At 50.8% G+C, this 16575-nt stretch overlaps 1 protein-coding gene across 1 annotated transcript in view; it reads right to left on the reverse strand.

The window, feature by feature from the left end:
* The window catches only part of LOC116418596 (guanine nucleotide exchange factor DBS-like), a 149393-nt gene that overhangs the window by 129088 nt on the left and 3730 nt on the right, over positions 1 to 16575 (reverse strand). The window contains exon 2 of the mRNA XM_031934985.1: positions 13082 to 13254. Coding sequence (XP_031790845.1) covers positions 13082 to 13254 — 173 coding nt within the window. The remainder of the gene's footprint in view (positions 1 to 13081; positions 13255 to 16575) is intronic.

The following is a 16575-nucleotide window of genomic DNA, read 5'->3' on the forward strand; positions in this document are numbered from 1 at the left end:
CGGGGAGCGTGGGGAGCACTCTAACGGGGACACATTGTGGGGAGTCGAGGGGAGTGTCACCTTGTTCTTGGCTTCGGTGGCAGAGCTTCCAGCATTTCCTGCTGAGTAGGATGCTGGCTTTGGGGATAATGTGTGTGTATATTTTTAGGTCATGCTACGGAAGCTCTCCCTTCTTAACCATGTTGTCAAATTTACCACCACCCGTAACGGGATAATCTGGCCTGGCATGCTTCCTGATAGGATGCTCTGGGAAGAACACATCAGCATTTCTGGGCCAAAAATGCATCTCCTGGATTTAACAATAAACATTAGACAAACCCCAATTTAGGAATGTTCTACAACATAACTGGCCTGCCCGCTCCAAAGTGGCGATGTCATGAAACAAAGAAATAGTAACGGGCTGCTCCAGAGTGAAGAAAGATAAAACGCAGGACAACTGAATGCAGCTCCTGCTCCAAAGTCTCATGCTCCAAAATTTTCTTTTGCTTTAAAGAACATTTAGGGGGACAACTCATAGACTCTGGATCTACATACAAAACAGCAGTGATTAGAGAAGAGTGTGTATTGAAGTTAATTAACTATTAGGTTGGTGCAAAGGTAATTGTGGTTTTTGCCATTCAAAGTAATGGCAAAAAACAATTTGGAGAATTACACTCTAGTTTTATAAGTGAACAAATATATTTGTTAAGAAGCAAACACTGAAGTTCATGGGGATAAAAGGGTAGCCTGTCTGTCCCGTACTCTCCAACACCTAGAAAATAATAATGTATATTTGTGTAATACGCACACATGAGAGAGAAGAAAGCCCAAACGTGGTGAAACATAATATTAAGGAATCTGAATGTCTTATATGCGAGAATTCTTTGTGCTACCCTTGCCATTGTTCTGTACATCTGAAATTGTTAAAATAAAAGGTTACAGAAAAAAGTATCTACCAATTCCTATGTGACTGGATTTCTTTTACCATAAAGAGGCACCTCATTTGTCAAGTACTTTTTCCACATCTATGAAACTTACATGATTTCTCTCTATGCATTAATGGATTCTAATGTTAACCATCTTTGCATCCCTTGAATAAACCCCTAATTGTCATGATGGTTTTTGTTTGTTTGTTTGTTTGTTTGTAGAGATGGAGTCTCACTCTGTCGCCCAGGCTGGAATGCAGGGGCATGATCTCAGCTCATTGCATGAACTCCCAGGTTCAAGCAATTCTCCTGCCTCAGCCTCCCAAGTAGTTGGGACTACAGGCATGCACCACCACGCCCGGCTAATTTCTTTTGTATTTTAGTAGAGACAGGGTTTCACCGTGTAGCCCAGGCTGGTCTCAAACTCCTGAGCTCAGGCAATCTGCCTGCCTCAGTCTCCCAAAGTGCTAGGATTACAGGCGTGAGCCACTGCGCCTGGTCGATTTTTTTTTTCTTTTTCTTTTTATGTGTTGTGCATGTTTTAAGATTTTTACTTCAATGCTGAGAAATGAGATTAGTCCATAGTTTATTTTTGCCAAAGTACTATGTTGTCAGGTTTGGGGATCAATGTTGAAATCACTACATAAAGTGACATTAGAGGACAGAAAAAACCTCACAACGCAGTTTAAGTTGCACTGAAATTGTATGATCTTTAGAGATCTGGAAGACGTTCCATGTGGAATAATCTGGCTTGGTGCTCTTTCGGGGAAGAGTGCTTTCCTTTTCCCATGTATTCTAGGAGACTTCGGCTCTATCAGGATCAAATTTGGAAAGTTGTAATTTTCTGAAAAACTATCTGTTTCTTCTGTTCTTATTGAGATTTGGCTATAAAAAGTTGACTACTGTATAAAGCGTCCTCTGGCTGCTCCCCACCCCGCATTTCCAGCTCTGGGCCTCTGGGCTTCTCCTCCATTCACTGCGAGCTGGGGCCTCACGTGTCTCTTTCAAAACAGCTTTTGGATTTATTATTTTTATTATTTCTATCATTATTTTCTGCTTTTATCTACTTTTTTGGTTTGTTGTATTGTTCTTTTTCTACCATTTTTATGTAGGTATTTGCATCCTTTTTATATTTTCACTGATACACATATTGATATAATCTTCCTGACAATCTCTCCTGCCATATTTTATAGATTCAGTATGTTGTGTGTTGTGCTTTTAAGAAACTCTTCCATTTTAGTTGGCACGGCCTCCAAGTCAAAAGTTGCTTAGTGGCACTTTTTGTTTTGTTTCTTTTCCAGCAAAGGGGCCTTCTGATTTTGTTATTAATGTCTACGACAATGTTCCTGTATTATTCATATCCCTGGGAATTTGAGGGTGTCTATGTCGTCCAAAATACAATCATTTTTCTAGAAATTGTGTCTCGTGTATCTAACAGAAAGGTTTATTTTGCAGCAGTGTTTGCAAGTTGACAGAATCTACAGGACTTCCCTCAGGGGTTCTGTGTCTTGACAGAATTTTCTTGTACTTGATCTGTCTTAGACTAGGAGGTGGGAGGTCATTTGGTTCCTGATTGTTTTCCATACAAATCCTATAGACTCGGATTTATTAAAATTATTTCTGTACTATTGGATGCTTACAGATAAACAGTGTGTAGAGCCTCCCTGCAAATCTCAGACTTTATCAGTGGAGGTGTCTTTATCCTTCAAGACTTTTGCTCTGAATTCTACGTTGTTAGGCATCAAACTTACAATCTCCGTTTTCTAACTTGGTTTGACCAGCCTGCCCTATTCATCCTTCTATTTTAACTTCTTCTGGCTGTGTTTTGTTTTTATTTTTATTTATTTATTTATTTATTTATTTATTTATTTATTTATTTATTTTGAGACAGAGTCTCACTCTGTCGCCCAAGCTGGAGTGCAGTGGCGCCATCTCGGCTCACTGCAAGTTCCGCCTCCCGGGTTCACACCATTCTCCTGCCTCAGTCTCCTGAGTAGCTGGGACGACAGGCGCCTGCCACTGTGCCCAGCTAAGTTTTTGGGGTTTTTTTTAGTAGAGACGGGGTTTCACCGTGTTAGCCAGGATGGTCTGTCTCCTGACCGCGTGATCTACCTGCTTCGGCCTCCTAAAGTGCTGTGATTGCAGGCGTGAGCCACCGCGCCCAGCCATGGCTGTTTCTTTCAGGAGTGTCTCTTGTGCAGAGTGAGTGGCTGCACTGCTCTTTGTGAGCCAATCTGTGCCCTCAGCTTGTGGGGCTCTTCCTCCTCTCCGCTTTCTGAATCCTGTCCACTTGGAAGAGCTCGGTCCAGTCCTCCCTGCAAGCCCCCCACCACCCGGCCACCACCGGCACCCAGCCACAACCTGACTCTCCCTGCAAGCCCTCCCCCGGCACCCACCCACAACCTGACTGGGTTACTGTTGACTAACTGCTCCCCTCCAGCTTCAGAGCAGCCCCTCAACAGCAGGGCGGCAGACCGTACAACGTGCAGGGCACTTGCCCATCCTGTCCTGCGTTCTGGGGTCACTGGCCATCCACAGACATCTGGTCTCAACAGATGGTAAATTCTAGTCTTTCTGCATTTAACCACATCTCAGGAACCCAGCTCAGCTCAAAAGGTACACATGTGCCCCATGAATATCAGAAAACTGATCACACACACGCGTGCACGCACACACACACACAAGCCAGCAGCAACAGAGACACCACTCTTCATAGCTGTTTTCAAATGCAGTTTTCTTCTGCATTTTGTACCAACTACAAACAACGAAACTCTCTGTTTTCCGTTAGGGAAAACTAAAACTGTAATCTACAGACACACGCCCCTTCCTGCCTCCCCCTCAATGCACCCACAGGCGAGCTCTTCACTCTGCAGCTCAGCCAAGTAACACGGGCTTGTCCGCCAGATTCTCTCCCTTAGACACCTAACTCTCCAGGTAGCACGGGTACCTTCCTGCTTCTAACTTGAGACCCAGAAAAACTCCAGACTGTGGGAGGGACAAGAACAGCTCGAGATTAGGGAAACCTGACAGTCACTCCAAATGCAGGAAAACACTGACCTCACGGAGGAGGGGTGCCTCTGATGCAGGAAAACACTACCTCATGGAGGAGGGGTGCCTCTCTACTGTAAGTAAAGAAGGTAAGAGAAATCTGAAACATGCATAATTCAGCCATGCCTTGATATTTGAGGGAAGAGAAATTACACTGGTTTTGGGGTCCTTCAAAGGATGAAAAAATTTGATATTGCATCTCAAATACATTTCATGGTCTACTTAGTTTAATAAAAAAATGCATTTTGGAGTTACTGATGGTACTGATAAAATGAATGAATAATGAATACTGTTATCAAGAGTGTAACTAAAAAATCTGTCTAGTAAGTATTAAGAACAAATGTTACACCAGCTAAGAAAAGACTACAAATACAAAGTCATGGGAAAAACACTCATTTAATAACAATTACCCTCAGAATGTGCCTGCTTTATGTGCTTTCTATTTTTTCAAGGTGTTTCTAGGCATTTTTTAAAATGAAACAGTGATTCCCAACATTTTTGAAAGAAAAATTTCATTTAAATATTATAAAAATTGCAAATTCTTACCTGATAGTCTTTTTTTAGAACATATAATTGAAAAAATATCCAAAAACTAAAAGTTATATTGTGTGGTTTTATATCTTGTAATGAATTTGAATTAAAGAAACTGTTGCTATGCACAAGGAAAGAGAATGAAGGAATAGTAAGAGAGGCACGGGGGCCCACAGACCACAGGCGCAAGCGTGGAGGTCTGACAGTCTTTCAACGGTGCCTCTGTCGGCAAGTTCAGGGCCATGTGCAGTGGAGGGGGGTGCGTGTCCGGAGAGCACAGGGGCAGAGCCCACAGGTGGGGATATAGGGGATGGGGCACCCCAAGAATCCATGTAATCCAGAGGGGCCTCAGCTCCTGCACTGGGAAAATGGGTTCCCACTGGGCTGATGCTTCAGTCAGGTTTCTTACCAAAACGACTCTCCAGTCCACTTTTGCTAAGTGAATTAAAATGCTGCATCCTGTCACGAGGTCAGGAGATCGAGACCATCCTGGCTAACACAGTGAAACGCCGTCTCTACCAAAAAAATACAAAAAACTAGCCGGGTGAGGTGGCGGGCGCCTGTAGTCCCAGCTACTCAGGAGGCTGAGGCAGGAGAATGGCGGGAACCCGGGAGGCGGAGCTTGCAGTGAGCTGAGATCCGGCCACTGCACTCCAGCCTGGGCGACAGAGCAAGACTCCGTCTCAAAAAAAAAAAAAAAAAAAAAAGACAAACACCCTCTTCATTTCTTGTTTCCATCAGATCCTTCAAAGAGATTCATCCTCTTGGTTACTAGACTCTCCTCCAAATGCCACTGAGCGCTACCTGCATTCGAGTTGACAGATCCATTGGCTGCCCACCCTCTGCGCTAGTGTAGGACCTCCCAAGTGCACTCCTGATGAAGACGTTTGCACAGAACGCTGGGGTGAATGGTCAGGCCTGTCCCAAACCCCTGAAGACAGCCCATTGGGATCAACGCCTTAGCCCGGCTTCAGTCCATGCTGGGTGGGGAGGCTGGGTCTGTAGACACAGGGGTGAAGGATGTACTCATGCTGCCAAGTGCCTCCCGAGACTGGCAGGACACTGGCTGGCTGTGGACGAGATGCTGAGCCCTCTGCTGGAATCGCAAGCGAGGGATTAGACGTCTGGGGAGAGGCTGGTTACAAGGGCTTCCTCGGGAACAAGCAGTGTTTTTGCCAGTCCTGGACAGATGGGCAGAATCTTAACCCAGAAGTGGACAAGGCAAGCGGGAGGGAGAGAATTTGTTTGCAGTGGGAACAGTTCAAACCAAGTGAATCCCCCTCCCCAGATCATCCCCTCGGCAAAGCTGAGAGCAGTGTGAATAAACATAAGCATGGGCCGGGCATGGTGGTTAACACCTGTAACCCCAGCACTTCGGGAGGCTGAGGCAGGCGGATCACGAGGTTAGGAGATCGAGACCATCCTGGCCAACATGGTGAAACCCTGTCTCTACTAAAAATACAAAAATTAGCCAGGTGAGGTGGCATGCACCTGTAGTCCCAGCTACTCAGGAGACTGAGGCAGGAGAATTGCTTGAACCCAGGAGGTGGAGGTTGCAAGATTACACCACTGCACTCCACTCTGTGTGACAGGTCGCAACTCTGTCTAAAAAAAAAACCAAACAAACCCACAAGCCTGGTGTTTGTGTCTGACAGGCTGGTACCAGTGATGCTCGCCTTTGATTCTGTAACATCAAACACACTTTCTTCAGAGGAGAAATCCGACTTTAATCATAGAGCACATATTGTAGAGCACGCAGTTAGGCAGAAAACCCCTAACTTTCTGATACACTCACAGAATCACGTGTGCTCCGGGGCGTGCAGCAGCTGCTCTGGCTCTGAGAAGGGGCTCATGGGAGAGAAGCTGCCTGCTGTCTTCAGACACCTTCTGTTCACCTGAGGAGTCTCTCCAGCAGCTCAGAACAGTTATTCCTGGTTTCAGGTAATACGTCACATTCATTTTAATTAAAAGATGAAAAATACTCCAGCCAATTGCTTTCAGAACAGTCCATTTAGGCACCCTTGAATCAGAGGGCGCTCGGGAGACCAGGAGACCCCTGTGCAAGCTGGGAAGGTGGTCCACTCCATCCCTAACACCAGAGCCCTGGAGAGTCAGAGCACCTGTGCCCCCCTGCCGGCATCTCACCTGGCCTTGGGAAGCTGCCCACACCCTTGGCATTGGACACGAGCAGATACCAGCCATGCTTCCAACATTAACCAGTAACACCACTCATTCCCAAATGTCTGGAGGTTCATATGCACCGAACATATGTCCTTTAAAAAATGAGGAATTCCTGCCAGCTTCCTGAGTAATACACAAAGTCCAAGTAGAAAAGATGCTGAGGAATCAGGAAAGGTGGAAAACGAGAAGTTAATCATTGACAGCCACATTGCAAGTGCCATTTCCACAAACAACATGTTCATCTTCAGAGGCCATCTCACTCGAGACTCACAGAACTACAAAGAAAAGATGCGCCAAGAGCGCGGCGGGTGCCCACCCTCCCGACATGCGCTGTTCTTTAACCCGGCGTGCTGCTGAGATAGCCTTTTCTCAAAGCTGTTTTCTGCAACACTAAATGGCACGCAAGGAAAAAGTAATGAATCTCCCAGGAAAATCATGAACTTTGAGAACTGCACGAAGAACCAGAAAGTTTCAAGTCCAGAGTCTACCAAATTATTAAAGAACATCTTCTGTGGTCCAAGAGAAACCAGCCCCTCAGCATGCAGTGGCTAGCGCCCAACCACAGAAGGAGCCTGAAGATGTGAAGAAACACATCCTCCCCCGTCAGATTCACGAATGCACAACTATAGCCCCTGCAAAGGCCACAGCCACCAGGATTCAGTCATTCTCCACCAAGCCGCGACTATGACCCACGCCAGAGCACCGCGGATTCTCCACCAAGCCGTGACTGTGACCCACGCCAGGAACACGGAGGATTCTCCACCAAGCCGCGACTATGACCCACGCCAGGAGCACCGCAGATTCTCCACCAAGCCGCGACTATGACCCATGCCAGGAGCACCGAGGATTCTCCACCAAGCCGCGACTATGACCCATGCCAGGAACACCGCAGATTCTCCATCAAGCCGCAACTATGACCCATGCCAGGAGCACCGCGGATTCTCCACCAAGCCGTGACTATGACCCACGCCAGGAACACCGTGGATTCTCCACCAAGCCGCGACTATGACCCACGCCAGGAACACGGAGGATTCTCCACCAAGCCGTGACTATGACCCACGCCAGGAACACCGCGGATTCTCCACCAAGCTGCGACTATGACCCATGCCAGGAACACGGAGGATTCTCCACCAAGCCGTGACTGTGACCCACGCCAGGAACACTGCGGATTCTCCACCAAGCCGCGACTGTGACCCATGCCAGGAACACTGTGGATTCTCCACCAAGCCGCGACTATGACCCATGCCAGGAGCACCGCGGATTCTCCACCAAGCCGCGACTATGACCCATGCCAGGAACACCGCGGAGAGCCAAAAAGCCACTTTTCTTCCAAGCGTCTGTTTCCTGTGGTCATTTTCCCCTTCCCCAAAGTACGTTTTCAGTTCCAGTGGATTGTCTCTGCAAACCCCTCCGTGAGACTCATATCTGAATGCGGCAGCCCCATCACTTCTCAAGGCTGGGGCAAGTCTTGGTCCTTCCCGAAGTGCTTCCCAACCCTCCCACCTGCCCCCAGGTGGAGACAAGGTCCCTCCTCAGAATCCTGTGCAATCTCCCACCATAAAGCATGGAAGTGTTAGGTTCAGCCACAGACTCATCCCTGCTCCAAGGCTTCTGACACAAACAGCAACGTCATGACTCCACCCAAGGCGGCAAAAGCGTCTGTTTCTGTGCTGCTCTCCTTTCGCCCTGTGTCTTCCACTTGTTCTTTTATCCACAAAGCTTTGCCAGCACCCGAACAGTGTGATGCTCAAAGGTTTGCTGGGACAAAAGTCACTGGCATCTTCAAAGACACCACTGACCATCGGGGATAGATGGAGTTTCTAACAGGAAGCCCGCGAACCACGCTAGAGCTAGCGGTGCTCGCCTGCGCCGGGGGGCCCCTCACCTCTGCTGTACAAGGAAGTTGTGCGTGAATCCTCCTGCTCTCTCACCCTCAGTTCTAAGACGATAGAGCTTCCTCCAAAGAGGTTGAACAGCATGTTCCCAGGCCTCTGCTCTCACCCGGCCCACCAGAGCCAGAACGCATTACACACCGCTGAAGAGCAAGGCCACGCACTCACGCTGGAGCGGGCGCTGGTGTTTTGATAGGAGGCACTGCCAGGGAGAGGAGAGCCAGGCAAGCTCCACACGCACCGCATGGAAATGCGCCGTGTGTGTACATACGTGTGTGTGCACGTTCCTGCGGGCGCTTGCTGTTCTCAACGAGACAGGCCGTGCAGCGGGTGAGCTCCAGAAGCCCCAGGGAGCTGATGCTGGCCACGCCTTCCCGTTCACCTGCAAATCCTGCAGCACACCTGTGACAGCGGACCTTCAGTGGAGTGAGTCAGCTTACAAAACGCTGCAGGCTCAGGCAGGAGCCCTGAGGAGGCCTGTCTGCAGAGGGTCCCCTCAGATTAGAGGACCTCCCATAGCTGACTGTGAAACAGTTAATCACAGAGTCACTGAAACAACGTAGCGGAACACTGTCACCAAGCCTAAATGAAGAAACCTGAAGGAAAGCAAGAGCCGACAGAACAGCTTCAGACCGCCCCGAGTGAGCTGGAAAATAAGCTCGTCAATGTTTACGCAGCAGGGCCCAGGCCTCCTGTGACCTTCTCAAAGACAAGTGTCTGTTGACTGAGGATGTGGAAGTTGGACGGGATGCCGTTCCTCGCCCAGCAGGAAAACAAAGGTAGAACCGGGGGAATCACCTTCTATCATGGTTTCAAAGCAAACACTTGTACGATTCAGCAATTCCACTTCCAGGGAGGCAGCCCCAAGGCCTGAAAGCGGGGCCCACACAGGTATTTGCACGCCGTGTTCATAGGAGCGTTATTCACAACAGCAGAGGCGGCTGTGACCCAAACATCCATTGATGAATGAGTGAAGAAACAAATGTGGTCCACCCACACCATGGAATATTACTCAGTCTTAAAAAGGAAGGAAATTGTGTCACACGGTACAACACAGATGAACCTCAGAACGTTATGCCCAGTGTAATAACCTCCAGTTACATGAGGTCCCTAGAGTCGTCAATTTCATAGAGAAAGAAAGTAGGATGGTGGGTGTCGGGCTGGGGGCAGAGGTTTTGGATACAGTGAGTTCCTCTTCAAAGGTTCCACTTGTTGAACTCCCTCGTTCTTTGTCCTCTATGTTCAAAGCCTAACTTCTTGCCTCCTTGTCCCTAGTTATGGCAAACGACCTTCCTGCCGTTCCCAATCTGTAACCCACATCCATTCCCAATTTGTAACAACCCACATCTATTCCTTATTTGGTGCCCTTAGTTCTGAAACTGCTCCTCCCACCGCTGTAGCCCCCACCCCTGCTTCGTGTGAAGGAGCCAGTCGGGATCAGCTTAGAGTGTGTGGTCTGACTCCAGCCAATGGGGACCGGACACAGCAGCGGGAACTGACTGCATTAGGGATAAAAATCCCTTCCCTGCTTTGTTCTGTGTGCTCTTGCAGTGACCAGAAGAGTGAACAGCACCCTTCTGCAGAAGTAAATTTGCCTTGTTGAGGAATCCTTTATTTAAGTTCTCGTTTTCTTTGCAACACCGAGCTGTTATTTCCAACAGGGGGAATGGGAGTGGGTGTTTAATGGGGATGGAGTTTCAGAGAAGATGAGAAAGTTCTGAAGATGGATGCTGGTGATGGCTGTACAACAGTGTTAAATATATAATACCAGGGAACTCTACACTTAACAGTAGTTAAAATGGTAAATTTCATGGGTGTCTATTTTATGACAAAAAAAGTGTTACTAATTTCAAAATTGTTCTGATACAAACAGGTTTCATCAACACCAAGGGTCTCCAGCCAGCTGGGCTAGGACATTGCCAAGGCCCAGGTGACCTGGAGACAGAGCAGGTGTGGTGCAGGCAGGGCCTGAGAGCTGAGTGCGGTTTTCCCGCAGGCCACAGTCCACACAGCATGCTTCTCTTTCCACAGAGCAGACGAGGCAAGGACAGCCAGGAGGGCTTCACCGCTCAGAACTCTAAGCAGATTATCTTCCAATCCCCTGGAGTCCAGGCTTAGAGGGAAGCTGCCTAAAGGGCTTTCTTGGTAAAGCCAGCCCTGGGCCTCCAGGACTCAGGGATCAGAGAGGTTTTGTGAGTTAGGGGAGGAAGAAGTCAGATGTGACATTATTAAGAGCCACTGAGTGGCTGGCTGAGTGGGTGCTCTGACCAGCCACACGTCTGGGCTCCTCACAGCAGCTGCCTGGCTGCTACTACTGCTGTCCACAGTGCAAGGCTTCTCGACCCGCCCGAGCTTGCAGGGACAGCAGGGGCAGGAACAAAGCCGGAGCGTGGGTCCAGGCTCTGTTCCATGGCCGGTGCACGGTGGACCCCAAACTCTCCTGAGCCTGGGAGAGCTCAGTACATTGAGAAATAATAGAAGCACTAGGGTCAGTTGTGAGGGTTCCCTAACCCTAGTCCTAAACCTGCCTTACCCCAAACACTATCCCTACCCCTAACACCTACCCCTACCCCTAACCTCTAACCCTACCTCTAACCTTAACCCTAACCCTAACCCTAACCCTAACCTCTAACCCTAACCCTAGTCCTAAACCTGCCTTACCCCAAACATTGCCCCCACCCCTAACACCTACCCCCCACCCCTAACCTCTAACCCTAACCCTAACCTCTAACCCTAACCGCAGCCAGCTCCCTCAGTCCCCAGAGCTGGTCTACACGAGGCCTGGGCGCTCAGGGAAAGGCACCAGTGCTAACCACAGCCAGGTTCTGAGCAGCCACGGGCAGTTAATTCACAGCCAAGCTGAGGACGGGAAGACTCGACAACCTTCCAGTCACAGAGGTCAGGGCAGCCAGCTGTCTGCAGGCGCTAAGTAGCCCCTCACTCCCGCCCTCTTCTGAAGCCCCCTGCAGGACAGCTAAGCTGTGTGTGGCACTGTCCTGACAGCCCCCGCTTCGCTCTCGTAGGAAGTAGCTGCCTCCTGGCTTACGGGGTTTCTCGGGTGTGTACATCCCAGAGAAGCAGGCGGTGTGCCAGGGAATAATGACAGCACCTGGTTCTCAATCCAGGAGAGGTCCCGAGTTGAGATGCTCAGTCTTCAGTCTCTCATTCGTGACAGCACTGACAAGGGAAGTGACGGAAATCAAATTCTTAATCCCACAAAACTAAGCACATACCCTGGCTGGGGTGACCACACCGAAACGCAACTCCCCCGTCAGCCAGCTGTAAACGAACAGCCTGTGTTTCCAAGTGCAAGAGTCTGCAGAGTTCCGGCCCAGAACCGCTGGGCCAGGGAACCACAGACACGCGGCAGGCAGTCACCAGGTGGAATCTCTTTCTACAGCAGCAGACACACAGAGCTGAGCTCTGAAGACAGGGCCAGGGCGGTTCTCACCTGAAGACACCAAACAGGACGGAATCCCGGGCACCAGCCCTCAGGGCAGCGGCCGTGGGATGGGGACAGGATGGACTCAGAACACGAAAGTCTCAGAATGATGCCTTGACCCAGGAACTCCCAAGACTCCACACGAATCAGCGCAGATGCCAGCTTAGGACAAGGCCCCGGAAAGCGCCGGATTTAGAGCAGGTAGCAGAATTATCAAAATCCCTTCTCAGCTCAGCGGCCACCCCATTGGTGCTGGAAGCCTGCACGTCCCGTCCAGCCACAGGATGGATTTTGCAATGCCAGGCCAGCACCCGGCCACCACATCCATGCCTGCCCTCGGTGGGTGGCGAGTGCCCACACTGGCTTTGTCCAGTGAAAACCTGACTTTTGGAATCAGTTTGGGAAGAAATGGCAACAAATAATTATGCAGGCAAGACTAGGAACAGAGAACTCAGCCCCTTGCTCAGGTTAGAAAATACATGCAGAGCATTCAGACGGGCAGGGGCGGGAGGGAGAAGCGTTGCCTGGCCTGCACCAGGAGGTCAGCCTGAGCTCGGAGAGGCCACTCACATCCCAGGCCTGCCCAGCTCTCACCTCGGGGTGCAGCCAATTCCAGATGCCCAGGCAGGGGCACTGGTCTGGAGACCAGCTGAGGCTTTGCCATGTTAATATGAAAACACGCAAATTCAAACAATAGCTCTTTTGTTTCTAAAGAATGAAGCAAAGCCTACAAATTGTTCCCTTCAGGTATACTGTGCTTTATTTGGAACACAAACATTTCTCATGATCTCTAACCGGAGCCAAACTCATTTTAAAATACTCACTTAGATAACCAGTGCCAAGTCAAATCAGTGACCACACATCTTGAGACAAGTCGTCCCAACTTGGACCTGGGCAGGTAAAAGCCATGTGAACCCATTCAAAGCCCCTCCCACAGCCTGCCACCGGGGGCGGGGGGTCACACATTCCTAGGATCTAAACCTTGTCAGTCTCTAAAAGGACCAGAATAGCAAAGAACAGTGCAGGTCCAATCAGTGGTGAGACCTGCAAAATCAAACGAGGCCGCAGCACCGGGCGCCTACCTGTGGCCATGGCCGTGGCCTCTGGTGTGTCTTGAACAAGCCTGATGACGTCAGACACATCAATTTGGTGATCCGTTTCCTCCTTTTTGGCCTCATTGGGTCGTTGTGGGGAAGAGTAACTGTTGCTTCCAGGTCTCTTGCACAGGATGAATCTCCAACAGTCAAACATGAGGCTGCAGAAAAGAAGATTTTAAAAGGACAATGAGGTCATGCTGCAGAAAGACTTAAGAACTGTTGCTTTGAACAAATAAAAAAGCATAATTCTTCACTGAAAATTTGGCAAAGAAACTTACACGAAGTTCTTGGGAAGACTCTTAGAGGTACACAGAAAACTAGTAGCCGCATTTCAAACCGAAGCCTGTGAGGCACGTGCAGGCACCAGTCCCTCCCAGGTGCGGACCTGCGGTGCCTCTCCGTGCCGTCTTTCAGCACATTTATGGCTCACTCCTACTTCCCACTGTTGGCATCCCACTCGCAGGACCCCTTCCCTAGGAATAACGATGGCAACAGTTTACTTAAATAAACTGTATTGTGGCTCACGCCTGTAATCCCAGCACTTTGGGAGGCTGATGCAGGCGAATCACCCCAGGCAGGAGTTCAAGACCAGCCTGGCCAACATGGCGAAACCCCGTCTCTACTAAAAATACAAAAATTAGCAGAGTGTGGTGGCAGGTGCCTGTCACCCCGGTTACTCAGGAGGCTGAAAGACGAGAATCACTTAAAGCCAGGAGGCAGAGGTTGCAGTGAGCTGAGATTGCACCACTGCACTCCAGCCTGGGCAACAACAGTGAAACTCCATCTCAAATAAAATAAATGGTATCGGTGGCTCCACCGGGGACGTTGCTTTCCACGCCAGTGCTCACACTGCGTCCTGTCACCCAGTTCTGCTGCTGCCCAGGCCTCAGCTCCCTGGGGAAATCCCTCCTGCCCTGGCATTTCCCTGGGAAGGGGCTGCCTGCCTCCCTCCAACCTGAAATCCCTGCTCCAGTGGCTCAGAGGCCCTGCTGGGACATCTCCCCCTTTCACTGTCTTCAGTTAAACCCCCTCCCCATCCCTCAGGTCAGACCTGCAGGTGCCCAGACCACCCCACAGGCGCTCTCGGGGCCGCTGCTGTCAGTCCCCAGGGAGCTTTGCAAACACCAACGCCCAGCCCTGGAGAGCAGGCCCATCACGAGAACCACTGCCCCACCATGTGGAGCCCCGAAGGACAAAGAAGCCTGCCCAGGACAGAGTGATACCCATTGCCAGCCCACACTCCAGGTCTCAAACACTCCGGGACGCCAGGGCCACACCCACGCCCCCCACAGGAGAGGCTATGCCTCTTCCCCCCACACAAGCTCCACAGCCTTGACTCCCACCCTACAAACACACTCAGCCCTCGGTGTTCATCAGGGCACGGGCCTTCCAGACCACCCACACTCACCCCTCAGTGTTCAACTCATCCCTTTGCTGCTACTGTTCAGAACTTGGTACACGTTCCGGCTCCTGTGTGGTGTTTTTTTTTTTTTTTTCTTTTTTTTTTTTTTTTTTTGAGACGGAGTCTCGCTCTGTTGCCCAGGCTGGAGTGCAGTGGCCGGATCTCAGCTCACTGCAAGCTCCGCCTCCCGGGTTCCCGCCATTCTCCTGCCTCAGCCTCCCGAGTAGCTGGGACTACAGGCGTCTGCCACTGCTCCCGGCTAGTTTTTTGTATTTTTTAGTAGAGACGGGGTTTCACCGCGTTAGCCAGGATGGTCTTGATCTCCTGACCTCAGGATCCGCCCATCTCGGCCTCCCAAAGTGCTGGGATTACAGGCTTGAGCCACCGCGCCCGGCCTCCTGTGTGGTTTTCCGTGCATGTCATTTGCTCACGTGTGGCGTGTTCTCCGACTGACTCGCAGAGCCTACTATGAGGCTGCCTGCGCATCTCATGCCCACCCTCAGTGGCTGGCACTAGGACCCAGCTGTGCTCAGCACCTTGTCCAGGCACCTGCTTCATCTCTGCAGAAAGGTCCTGGGGGGGCACAGACCTGAGGATGACCCGGTGCAGGTCTAAAGGCTTATTTTCTGGTTATTTAAATCTAATTTCAATGAATAAAAAGTAGGAAGAAAAATGTCCCTTGTTATAAAAAACAAAACAAAATGCTATTTTGCCCTTTTTTTCTTCCAAATTCTGCTCAGAGAATTTCAAACATGAGCAGGCTGATCGTGATCTGAAACCTCCAAAAGGGAAAATGAAAGGCCAGGTGTGTGCGGTCGCGTTTATGCCTCTGGCTGCAATCGCGTCCCCAAGCCAGGTTCTGCAGACGCCAAGCATGAGGGCCACGTCCTCCCCATCCTGAAACCAACCCAAGAGGCTGTTCTGCTGTTTCTCTCCACTATGAGGCAAGACTCTCCAAGTATTCCTAACCACTTGACCTCAAGATAGGGTGGAAAAGATCCAGGTGAGGGACCTTCACTTTTACCCAGTGAAGGCTGCAGACGGCACGCGCGGCCCTTCACACTGACGTGGTGGAGAAAGGGGCGCAGTGATCCCTCCCTCCACAGGGCAGGTCCAGACCGTCCTCTCCCGCAGCAGGTGTGGGTCAGCTCCGGGGTCCTGAGGACCCCCGGGTGTTGTGTGAGGACACCTGGGGCCAGGAGTCTTCGGGCCGGTGTGGACCCTGCTTAGAGGTTCCCCTTTCCTCTAGGCTCTCACTCCTCCAGCTGCCTCGGACAACAGCTCTCACGTGGCAAAGGACGTCAGAGTTAACCGCAAGCTACTTGGGTAGAGAGCGTCTGGAAGCTGCTATTTCTCCAGCAGTGGGTTTTCCTGAGGGCAAGAAAACAGACTTTCCTGCCCTGAGAGGATGGATGACAAAGCCAGATGCTGTTCATGTCTGTTCTCTTCAAAATCCCAAGACCAGCCTGACCACAGGACACCCAACAGGTGCCACTGCCCTTGGAGTTTCTGCTTTCCCCTGAGCAAAGCCCCGAGAAGTCGGTCAGCAGTGAAGGCCGAAGGCTGGACCGAGAGGCCTGGGCTCCCTGGGCTTTGTGGTCCTGGGCTGAGCGAGGCGCCTCACACACACACACAATTAAATCCGTCTACAGATGCGGACACAGTCATGGGCGGCTAGAACTCGGCCCAGCAGCACGGACGAACCAAGTCAACACGGCTCAGTCCTCGTTTATGATGCACCTACTGCATTTGCTGCAGGTGCCGAGGACACAAACATCAGGGCAGCTCCTGCCCCCCGAGGAGCTCGGATCCCAGGGAGTGGGTGCAGGTTCAGCAGCCACCACCAAGTAGGGGCAGACCCGGCATGGCGGGGGGGGGGGGGGGCCCTGTGGGGGGCCCCCGGGTGGGGGGCACAGGGGGGGGTGGTGGTGGGTGCAGGGCCTGAAGCAGGTGTCGAGAAGTCAGGCAGGGATGGGGCAGAAGCTCAGGGCCAAGAGCGGCACACAGGGCCTGAGAGCAGCTGACGCTGACCGATGGGGAGGGATCCCGAAGTGACCGATGGGGAGGGATCCCGAAG

The sequence above is a fragment of the Piliocolobus tephrosceles genome, chromosome X, assembly GCF_002776525.5.
Source record: "Piliocolobus tephrosceles isolate RC106 chromosome X, ASM277652v3, whole genome shotgun sequence".
NCBI classification, from domain to species: Eukaryota; Metazoa; Chordata; class Mammalia; order Primates; family Cercopithecidae; genus Piliocolobus; species Piliocolobus tephrosceles.